Here is a 12,336-nt window from a genome sequence, read left to right as displayed (position 1 = left end):
AAAATAAACGCATTCTCTTTTCGGATCACAACCATGAAGTGATCATAATGAAAAACACACACACAAAAAGATTACGAGCTTTGCATTAAAACTTTTAATTGAGCAAGGACCAGATCACATGTTACACAGAAACAGGGAAAGTAAAAACATAAACATCATGTTTCTGCCTTTTTGTTTGCAACACAAAGCAGAACTATACCTTTCAGATCTCAGCAGCAGAGGTGAGAACTGCTACCCATTATAGCAGCAGCAAGAAAGGCAGAAACACCATTTGTCTATTTGGATCATTTAGGAACATAGGAAACTACCTTATATTGAGTCAAACCGATTGGTCCACCTAGGTCAGTATTGTTTGCACTGACTGGCAGCGTCTCACCAGGGTTTCAGGCAGGAGCCTCTCTGAGCCCTATCTGGGAATGCCAGGGATTGAACCTGGAATCTTCTGCAGAGGCTCAGCCACTGTGCTACGGTCCTTGCCGCTCATGCTTCTGCTTCACCCACTCATTTTTTGATCACTTGAACAAACTCTTAGAGTTTCTGAAATGGTATCCCTAGATTACGTTTCATTCAAAGTGGGACGTGGAAGCAAAAGTAGTTGCCTTCCATGACCCAAGCAACCATGAAGGTAAAGACCCTTGTTCGGTGAAGGATAAATATTCCTTGCCCTTCTGGCAACTTTGCAATAAGAAAATTAATTTAATTTAGACATAGAACATTCTGCTACATTAGGACCAGGCAACTTTCTGGCTGCTTCCAGTTCTGCCGTTATTTGATTAAACATATCTTGATCTTCAAAAGCAGATAAATTTGCTGAAATAGTACAAAGCCATGTAAAAACATATATTTTGTCTCCATTTTGATGCCCCCACTCAAGGCAGCTTTTAGAGTCTAGCTCTGCAGGCAAATTCATAGCACAGCATCTACAGAAACACTGTGAAGTCAATGGAACTTCTGTGTATGCTTTGTTGCCAAGGATACTATAATGTATTTTCTATTGATGCTTACAATGTTAAACAACAAATGCAGACTTTTAGTGGCTTTGATATATGGAAACAAGGGTTAAGCGCCCAGCTTATCAGCTGAAGAAAAATACTTACGACACCACTGTGTTAGTTGAGACAATATATTCTACTTCTTTGGTCCAAGGGTTCATGAAACTGAACCAACAACTCCTCAGTGTAATAAAAGATCCATCTTTGACTTTAAACTTGTAACAATTAGTAGAAATTTTCTCTCTTGACTGTAAAACTGGAAGAAGGGGGAAGAAGACAAAAGTTAGTATAAATATGCAAACCCCTGATAGATGTGTGAACTATTTCATAGTCTTTTATGTGTATCGCTTCTATTCCTTCCCATTGTGTCATATGTCTTACATGGGCTCTATTACAGTTATAACAACCTAGTATTTTCCCATTATTCAATTTATCTAGGGCAAGTTTCCCCGCCAAAAAAAGTTCTGATTATTTTATTTTATTTATTTATTTAAAATATTTCTATCCCACCCTTCTATCCTACAATAGGGCACTTATTCACTCTTTTGTGTGTGCACTCAATTGTACCTTGTCGATGACATTCTGCAAGATGTCCTATATCATCTTGATGAAAATATTCATAACATGAAGTTCCTAGAAGTTCCTGTGGCAAATATGCCAATATTGCAGTTGCCCTAAAACATATAAAAAAGCTGTTTAGCTTTAAAATAGTTACATGAAAACTACTACAAAATTAAGCATGCCAACAACCAGAAACAGACTGATCTGTTTTGTTCCTGTGCCTTTAAAGAGAAACTTTTATTTGCTTGAATCAGTGGATGAAGCTTTACATAGCATGGATGTAAGCATTACTATCTGTTAATGTCAGTAGATCAAGTTTTTCTTTGAAAGCAGCAGCAGCAGAGGCTACTAAGAAAGTTGGCAACCCTACTATAAAACCACACATATACTAATTGCTCATGAAGCCGTAAGGTACTATAACAGATTACACTGCCCATATTTTCACTTTTACTTTTATTTTCACTTTCACTTTTAAAGCACCCCAGACCTAAAACCAAGGTTAATGATCATGAACTAGGATTTTAACTGTGGTGTGAGGGAAGGTCTGTATGATAGGAACTCTTCTCCTATAACACTCTCAGTGTGACTTGAGACAACCCCAACAATGTTTGGTGCAGCCTCAACTACATTGTGAGATTGTAACAAAACAAAAAAACCTCTAGTGATTTGACTAGTGAATAACGTGAAACTAATGGACATTATGACTAATGAATTGAGATGGTTCACACATATTCCTGCTATCAACATCCTACATATATGTTCATTCACCTCCCTTCTTGCACATTGGACATAAACCTGTCCATGCCTCCTTAGTGATGGCTGGCTCACATAAATGGGTGACCCTCCTCCCACAATGCATGCATCTATACCCCCAGTTAATACTAAACAACAGAGGGTGACGTGGATTATGCCTGTGCTCTAACACATATGATGGACAGGGCTGATGCAATTGGTATGATGAAGTTTAAGTTGCAAGATTCTTAGTCTCCTGACACTGTCCATTTGGGAAACTGGTGCTGTTTTGCATTTGAAAGGAGATAAATACTTTTAGTCCTGAAGGGACTATTTTAATGCAAAAGCGCCACTAAGGAGACTTATTAATGGATCTATTAAGAGATGCCCTTTTCCAAAAGGAAGCAACATGGGAAGAAACGGTTTCTTAGAATGCACCAGAGAAGTGTAACAAAAACTATGTGCCTGATACACAAGCATTTGCCCCCAAACAAATGTAATGATCACAAACTAATACAAAGTTAGTCACACACAAGGCCATGGTTTCAGTGAGCTTAAATGCACTTAGCTGGGTGTTAGACTTTGGCCACTATCAAAATTCAGTCTATTAAAAGATTGAAGGAATTAATTTCATGTATGTGCATATTTTATCAGTACGTAAAATAGAGTGATGGCAAAAGTACACAGATACATAAAGTAAGCAGTGACAAAAATGTATATTTTATGAAGAGTTTTGCATGAAACCTTTTCTTCCCCACCTGTGCTGTGTAAACTGCATGTTATAATGTTGCTGCTAGTAATAGTATCTTCCTTCCTGTTGCCAGGACAGTGGGTTGGTATGGAAATGTCTTACATGCGCATATTTTTCTACTGATAGTCTTCTATCAGGAGGTTTTTAGGTACCATCTGCTTTAGCAGCTGTATTCCAGATAACCCTGGGGAGGCTTTGCCAAATATTTTTAATTTAGCTATTGGCATAAAAGAGAAAGTCACTTATGAAAGTACTCAAGGAAATAAAAAAAACAGGATGTGCATCCCTAAGGTTAAAAGATCAAAATAAGTTTCTGTGTCCCATTAAATCCTGATTAGCTTTTCCAGTTGCCATCCGACGGAACATATTATAGGTCATAAAACTAAAGGTTTACTTGCATGCTACAATAAGGAATACAACATCCCACTGTTACTTCCAAACACTGGAGAGCTTGTACAGATTGGTAAACATTCCAGTTTTTAGCTCTTGCCATTTAATGTTTACATTTAATATTACACTGCCATGGGTTAAGTAGGAAACATTACCATATGAACAAAGCTATAGCAGTTTTCCGGTGTGTTCACACACTTAAAAATACAAAGTAGTACAATAAATCCTTGCACAAAACTGAAAATGTGATCACTTATGAGACCAGTCACTCCACTACAGACAAGGAGTTCTCTGCTGACAAAGACATCCCCACTCACTTCAGTAGTCTCCTTAAGGATAAAAAGACAGCATTTTCCAATAATATTACATAAAGCTTTCAATTGTAGCCAAGATTTTATTTTTGTGCCATGCAATCTTCTCCCTTTAGCATGACCAAAATGAAGGAAAAAAGGAATATAGAGCAAACATGCCACACAGCCATGCTAATTATTTAGAGCTAGGACTGCAAAACCGCCTTCTCCCTCAAAATAACCCACACTGGTGCCAAACAAAAGTGAAAGGCAGGTTGTGTAACGTTTCATACAGTAACCACATTTGTCCTTTGACATCCCTTTCCTAACCCCCTCTTCCAAATACTGTTTGGTTTAATAGCCAACTGCAAATAAATTATAGATAATGCAACAAATTCAGAAGCTCCATGAATTCTCTCTTAATCAGCACTCCCCCCACCCCATCCACCCCATCCTCCCCTTTTGTAAAATCATCAATAGATTTTTTCCCCTCCCATAATGATACAGTAAAGGGTTCCTTTGGGAAAGCTATGGGTGAATTTTTACAACCCATTGGGTGACTTAACAGTTTGTAACTCCAGGCTGAGAGCTCTTGTACTCTGACCAGTCTTGTGTCATGTCCTGTGATTATTATTTGATTTGTTAGTAGTTTGCCACAAGGAGTCCCAGAACAACTTACAAAATTAAAATTTTATAATATAAAACATTTAAAAATCAAAATAGCAATGCTAAAAGTAATCAAACCATAAACAAGTACCTTCTCCCCACAACATAAATATCATCACTGAAGACTAGCCAGATAAAATACAAATGCAACAAGAGATTAACACTCAAATGCCTGGGAAGAGAGAAATGTCTTTGCTTAGCACCAAGAAGATGCCAGTGACTGTGCCAAGTGAATCTCCCTAAGGAAAGCATTCCACGAACAAAGGCTCACCAGTGAAAAAGCCCATCCTCTTGTTGCCATCCTTCAGCTTGTTGCCAGAGGGATCATACAGAGAAGGGCATCTAATGTTTGTCTCAAGGTCTGGGTAAAGGTGGTCCGCAGTGTACTAAGTCCCAAGGCATGTAAGTCTCGGTAAACATTTTGACTGCGGCCCAGAAACAAACTGGCTTCCTGTGCTAAGCTAGGAGGGAGAGCATATCAGCACTGTGGAGGATTGTGGACCACATCCCATGCTTGCAACCAACAAGTATAATTATTAATCATCAAACTGGGTCTCAATATTCTTCAGCAACAAATGATTACGTTTATGCTACAAGAATCCAGCCATTTAGAATGATAATTTATACAACCACAAACTGCATGTGCATACGCAAGTGTTCCAAATTATTTATTTTCATACTACTATTATTGCTGTTCTGAATAAAACATTAGTAAGTTAAAGACAAACATAAGCCATCAGACCACTGTCCTGATATCAATAATTAAAGATGTCATTCTTACCTCTGGTCTACAAATACAAATTTCCCGTCAATTGCATGTCGAGAAACATACTCTGTTGGTTTAACTCTGATCTCTCCATTTACTGGCTGAGGAACTACATGAGGATGTAACCGTCCAATTGCAACAAGACAGCTTAAGTTACAGCCTTCATTATCAGGCTCATTGTCTTCGTCTAGTCCCATTTTTGTTGGTGGCCAGCTTTTTAAATATCCTGTGCTATGGATAGTGCAAAAGCTTTTCCGGTCTGCTACAAAAGAAAACAAGGTTTATGTCATCAGTACAGCACTGGAGAAAAATCATAATTTTGGGCTCAGACACATGAAACATGCAGCGCCTCAAGCATGCAACCTGTGAAGAGCTGTGTAATACACAACAGGCTGTAAACACACTTGGCTGGCCTAGGAGCATGAATTCCTGATTTCTTCAGGGCTCCCACACTTTTAAGCAGGACAGGGAAAAGATCATTAGGTTCCACAGTAGTGCGGGACAAAGACATCTGCTAAAATGATATCACGTAGCTGTTAGATGTACAGAATCACCATCTTGATCAGGGGCTGGTAATTTTAGCTCAGTATACATTGAAAACTGATCGACAGAGATCCATACAGAATATCTAGCTATTGACTATGAGCCACCATCAACAGTCTGCAGGAGGAGTTCCATATGGAGTTCCAAGAGGGTCACATGGAGGTTTCTAAGAAGCCACTGCTGTTTTATAGCCCACCACAAGTAGCAGAGCTTGGAAAAGTTACTTTTTTGAACTACAGCTCCCATCAGCCCAATCCAGTGGTCATGCTGGCTGGGGCTGATGGGAGTTGTAGTTCAAAAAAGTAACTTTTCCAAGCTCTGACAAGTAGTCACATAATATTTTGCCTAACTACAGATGCATTTGTAGTAAGACAGAATAAGTTAAGCTTTGAATCAGCCAGAAACTTAGGGTTGTAGTCTTAAGGGTATTACTGACATTCTCTGTTACTTTAACTTCTACCAAGCTGAAATATGTAATCTACTCCTGGTTCTACAATGAAAGGGGGATAATATACAGAAGCAGTAAAATATTCATGACCATCTCTACATCATTATTTCCATCAATGGCGACCAGAATCATTCACTTTAACCAATGGCAGCTTCAATAAGGATCCAAGGCACCTGATAAATTAATTGCACAGATGGGGAAATATTGGTAGGGGCCATTTCTCTTACAACTGCATCACTAAGGATGGGAGATGCTGCACCTAACAATACACAATTAGAGACCGAAGAATGCTTCCTGTCTAGAATCTGGCAAAACTAATGTAAACAATTTCTTCAGATGGGGTATTTTAATATGCCCTCTCTGAGAGAAAAGCCAAGGGTTACACATTATCACAACCTTCCGCAACAAGGTCTGCTCGCTTCATGAGACACGGGAGTCACAAAGACAGAGCTTGTTCCAAAAAGCAAGCCAAACTGCAGCCAAGAAGTGACATAAGCTGCAACATAAGAAACACAAGTCTGCATCGTATGGTATGCTAACTAAAATCATCCTGGATGCTACAAAATAGGGGATAGTACCCTTCAGTATTTTTGTTTTTGAAGTTTCATATGAATGAGCCCCTCACAGATTTGCAGTGTATCTAGACTTTCTTAAAAGATCAGCTCTTTAATTATTAAATTAAGCAATCACCTCTCCACCAAGAGCGTCCAACAATTCAAGTGTTAAGAATTCTGATTATGTGCTTCCAACAGATTTTTTTAAAAATGACTATTAATTTTCAAAGTTGGGCTCATTATGGTGAACTTGGCAAATTTCATCTTTCTTCTTAATAATACTCATTGCGGTTACACTTAAGATCGTCAAAGAATTTTATCTCCATGTGAAGGCAACATGAGTGAGCACAACTGGGACAGGGAACTCCTGCATCTGTTGGATAACAGTCAACATTGCTGGAACTCAGAAGTACACAACCCTGGCACAGAATTCTTAATATATCCAATTAGAGAATACACACAGAATTTCCTGGACATGATTTTAATATTGGCTTCCTATCTGTAATAGGTAAATGGTAACTTTTCATCTTTGTAAAATGGTTAATGTTTATGGGCTGGATCCAGAGATACCCTTCCACATTTGTGGAAGGAACTGCAATCCAGCAGAGCTTGATGGAACTCTTGGTTGCAGCAGGGTGGGATACAGATTCTACCAGTTTCCATGCAGCTCCCTATGCCTCCTCCCACACTGTTCTGGAGGGTCTCCAACCCTCCAGAGGAGATTTTCAGGAAGCACAGGAGGGAGGAGGAATCAGAGTAAATCAGTCCCTTCCTCTAGCATGAGCATCTCATGACTGGAGCTGAACTCAGGAGGACTCTGCATCCAAGTCAAAGTGCATGTAACAAACATTGAAGCAAAACAAGAAATAAAATGTTTGCATTATTTATTCATGCACCCAGTAAATACAAGTAATTTGCTTTTAAGTGAGAATAATTTAAACTCTACCTATAAAATTACACGTTAACCTCTACCTATAAAATTACATCTTAGGCTATGAATAAGTACAATTTGTTATCAACAATTTACATGTCACACGTCTACGAACTACGTATATTCTGGCCTTACTCACTAGGAACTTGACTTGCATCACCCAATATATAAAATTTGATAACAGAAAGTCTAAGAAGCTGCTAAGAGAAACAACTTTCAGCAATGGCATTATTTTAATGTTATTTCTTCAACAGTCTATGGACTCATAAGTTATTGAAGAACTGGAAGATAAATCCCATTTTCCACATGACACTGCACATAGAATCTGATGCTGCTGAATCCAATGGCAAAACCTTGTTTCATAAGGCCAGAAACTGTAAGTTCCAAAAGAGCAAGTGAAAGTCAGATTTTTTCTCCATTTCTTTACATAGGTACAACTCTTCAGTGTCTTATATGATCTCAAATAAACATCTTAATTGGTAGAAACAAACCAAAATTATTTTTCTAGATTAATCAGTGCATACTACTGGTACCTTTCTTCTTCGAACAGGTAGAAGGGAAGTCTTTATCTTCTACTTTCACGGATGGTCTGTTGCATTTCATCCTACAAAAGAATGAACGTCTTGCTCCAGAGCATAATCGTGATGGCCCAGGCGTTATATCTGTTTTAACTGGAAGTCCAGCTGTGGGGGTGAGAGAACAAATCCAAAGTGGTGATTCTAGCCTGGCTTTACACTTGCCTTTTAAAATATACAGACCTTTAACTAATTATTTATTATCCTTGAGCATGTCTTGAGCATTGTGTTTTTGTTTGCTGCCCTGGGCTCCTTCTAAGAGGAAGGGCAGGATATAAATTTAATAGTTAAATAATAAATACATATCTCAAACAAAATTATATTCAACAGAGACAAAAGCAAAGGTCTGCGTTTAGGGCAAAACTTCAAATGCAAAGGTATGGGATGGGACACTATATAAAAAGGCTTGGAATTGCAGACAATTACAAGATTAACATGAGTCAGCAATGTGAAGCTGCAGCAAAAAAGGCTAACACAATTTTTAGGCTGCAGTAGTAGACCCCGTTTCCCAGTCACAAAAAGTAATGGTTCTCCTTTCTTTTGCACTAACTCAGCATCATCTAGAGTACTACATCCACTCCTAGGTACTGCACAAACAAGTCGTATGAAAAAAGGTTGAAAAAACTAGTATGTTTAGTCTGGAGAAGACTGGGGGTGGCAATATGATAGCATTCTTCAAATACGCGAAGGGCTGCTGCACACAAGAGAGCAGATGACTTCTCAGTTGCCCCAGAGGGCAGCACTAAGAATGCAAGAAGAGCCTGATGGATCAGGCCAATGGCCCATCTAGTACAGTATCCTGTTCCTACAGTGGCCAACCAGTTGCCCATGGGAAGTCCACAAGCAGGACCTGAGTGTGCAAGGGCATTGTCCCTGTGATGTTCCTATATATTAGTGTATATATGGTAAGTGCTGGTTGTTTAGAGTATACATGGTGGAGTGAAAGAGGGGGAGTGAATGGGCAGTAGAATGCGAGATGATTGGCTGAGTGTTTAAAATGGCTGAATGTATAAAAGGAAGAGTGAGAGTGGAATAGGGGGGGAGAAGAGAAAGAGTGGATTGCTTGGTGGGGTTTGAGAGAGTTGTTTGCCAGGAGAGAGTGAAGAAGGAGGGAGGTGGAGTTCGGATTAGTATTGAGTAAAACCATATGCTTATGTGCCTTAAGAAGAAATCTTGTTAATCTTGTTAGCTTTGTTATCTTTAATAAATACTTAATTTGGTTTACCAAAGGCCTGATCCTTGGCTGGGGTTTCACAGACCAGAAGGGAGGGTAAGGTAATGACCAAGGCTGAAGGGGAACTGTAACAAAGGGTGGCAGCGGTGAAGAGAGTAACAATACCAGTATTCAGAGTCTCTGGGAATACTAGTATTGGGACGTTACTGGTGGTTGCTTAGCAGGGGGATCTGTTGAGATCTGTGCTAGAGCGGATAGGGAAACCATAAGAGAGAGCGGTCCGGACTGGTGGAGTCCCTGGTGGTGCCTAGTGACAGGCAGTAGCCACGCGCAGGTAGGAACCTGACAGGGAGAGCCAGGGAAGGACGCATCACAGTCCCCTCTTGCCAATTCTGGTATATAGAAGCCTCCTCTGACTGTGGTGGCAGAGCACAGCCATCATGGCTAGTAGCCATTGACAGCCTTATCCTCCATGAATTTGTCTAATCCTCTTTTAAAACCATCCAAGTTGGTGGTTATCACTGCCTCTTGTGGGAGAGAATTCCATACTTTAACTATGCGCTGCGTGAAGAAGTACTTCCTTTTATCTGTCCTGAATCTTCCAACATCCAGCTTGACTGGATGTCCATGGATTCTAGTGGTACAAGACAGGGAGAAAACTTTCCTCTATCTACTTTCTCCATGCCATACATACATTTATACACTTCTTTCATGTCCCCTCTTACTTGTCATTTCTCTCAAGTAAAAAGACCCCAAAGCTGCACTCTTTCCTCATAATGGAGACTCTCCATCCCATTGATCATTTTGGTTGCCCTTTTCTGAACGTGACTAGACTGAATAGGTTTAAGTTACAACTAAATTATAAAAGACAACTATGTCTTGGTATGTACTTAAACTGCAAAAGTGTGTGCCGTATTTGGTTGCAGTGGCTTACCAAAAATAGCTTAAGAATAAGAGAAATGACTTAGTGGTGACAGCAGTTTGACAACTTAACCAATTACTTAGAGGAGGGATTCTCTCTCACTGAAGATCTTCAAGCAGAGGCTGGACAGCCATCCATCCGGAGTGCGCTAGCTCTAGATTTCCTGCGTCAAGCAAGGAGCTAGACTAAATAGCCTAGAAGACCTCATCAAACTCAATGATTGCATGATGATGCAGGTATTATACAGCCACAAGAGTGGCTGTATACTATAACCAGCATGGATTTTTCACATTCCACAATGTTAAATTGAAAATACCCCTCATGCCATTCTGCTTCCCATAAGCTCATTTCAAAACAAAACCTTACAAAACTTATAGTCCTGAACTCAGAAACGCTTGCTTAACAACCCTCTAAATTTTCATAGCGATACACAGTCAGAGAGAATCGAGAGTTCAAAGTGTAAAAAGAGAGAACAGACCCCTTTTGTACTTTTTTCCGTCAGAATTCTCATAATTTGTTGAAATTAATTAAAAATCTACAGCAGGCACATGTAGCCTCCCACCCAAATTTAAACCAAAGCTGTCAGTGGCCACACCCACACCAGACCTTTATTTCACTTTAGAGTCATGACTGTTGACCATTGAACCGCACTGTCACTGAGTCTGTTTTTCCATCAAGTCTGCAAAACTGTAACTAGGGGGAGTTATGTCTTAGCCCAGTCTGGGAACGGACTGCCAAGGCCGTTGCTATGGTAACCATCTGATAGACTGGGAAAGTTCTAACAGAGTCTGTAAGTTGTGTCTTCTGATTTATGCCTCTGATCTGTGAGGCTGGTCTTCTGTGTAATGTCTCTGAACTGAGAGGTTCTCTTCTGTGTTTACCCCCGGGGGGGGGTGACTGAAGAAACTCTACATGTATTTACTCTTAAGCCTTAAGCCATAATGTCTTAATAAAAGACTCTTAAAGTGAAATAAAGGTCTGGTGTGGAAGTGGCCAGGGACAGCTTTGGTTTAAATTTGGGTGGGAGGCTACATGTGCGTCCTGTAGAATAAAAAGGTGAGGGAAACAGTGAAAAAGAATGATGCTGTTACGTACTGTTAGTATGATACACGATAGAGGCACATGTTACCAAATTCTCCCAAGCTACACAGCAAGTGGACTGGACTATGAAAGACCAACCTAAATGGTGTTTGCATTTTACAGATTTGTAGGGCAGTACAATATCTCAGACAAGAGGTCAGGTCTCCTGCTCCCCTGGTACATATAGCTGCCCAATTTCCCTGCTTTTTACAGTTTGATAGAGATATCTGTTGGCTATAGGTACGTTCTTAAAACACAAGGGGTTTTTTGCCTATTAATGAATTGCAGATTAGGTAGCTGATGATGACAACTGTGGTTCTGCAAGTATAAAATGGTTACTAGGTTTAAAAGTTTGTTATTTGATGGGAAAGAAATGTTGGACTAACTTCCAGCTACAAACGTATACCGCTTCATATGCGCTCTAATCTAATGTGAAATAGCTTACTCTGACAATCTGAAGACACTAAAACTTCAAAAAGAAAGTGTATGGAGCAACAGGTATGTTGGGGAAGGCGAGCACATCTGTGCTTAAGGGATCTTGAGGTCTTACTTAGGTCTGTGATAAAATGATGACAAATGGTTCCTGGTTAAGCAGGAACAAGATGAATGCTTCCTGCTCTACAATATCAGGATCTGATACTCTCTATGATACAGACTGACATAGGCTAGGTGCAAAGGAAGATAGCTGCACAGACACAGGCTAAATTAATACTGGCAGATATCTGAAGAAATCCACAACTATCAGTTCTGCCCCAGATAATGTCTCTCCAAGGGCCAGTCCACACATATATGCCTATTACTCCACACTTGATGACTTTTATTCTATTTTATTTAGACAGTTTATATTGTCTATATTACATTGCCAGAAAGTGTACCGTTGCCTGCCAAGAGATGTAATGTTGCTATGTTCAAAATACAGAAACTTTTTGCTTGCTCTTGTATTTGCTGTTATGTTACTGTT

General features: G+C 39.6%; 1 protein-coding gene across 4 annotated transcripts in view; it reads right to left on the bottom strand.

The window, feature by feature from the left end:
* Positions 1-12,336, bottom strand: part of BMAL1 (basic helix-loop-helix ARNT like 1) — a 64,994-nt gene that overhangs the window by 14,460 nt on the left and 38,198 nt on the right. For all 4 annotated transcript variants that reach the window (XM_061610465.1, XM_061610468.1, XM_061610466.1 and 1 more), the window contains 4 exons: positions 8,158-8,307; positions 5,164-5,410; positions 1,560-1,666; positions 1,098-1,248 (listed from right to left, as the gene is read on the bottom strand). In XM_061610465.1, coding sequence (XP_061466449.1) covers positions 1,098-1,248; positions 1,560-1,666; positions 5,164-5,410; positions 8,158-8,307 — 655 coding nt within the window. The remainder of the gene's footprint in view (positions 1-1,097; positions 1,249-1,559; positions 1,667-5,163; positions 5,411-8,157; positions 8,308-12,336) is intronic.

Source organism: Rhineura floridana, chromosome 2 (assembly GCF_030035675.1).
Source record: "Rhineura floridana isolate rRhiFlo1 chromosome 2, rRhiFlo1.hap2, whole genome shotgun sequence".
NCBI classification, from domain to species: Eukaryota; Metazoa; Chordata; class Lepidosauria; order Squamata; family Rhineuridae; genus Rhineura; species Rhineura floridana.
The sequence above is the reverse complement of the archived record's forward strand: the minus strand, read 5'-3'. Positions and strand labels throughout refer to the sequence as shown.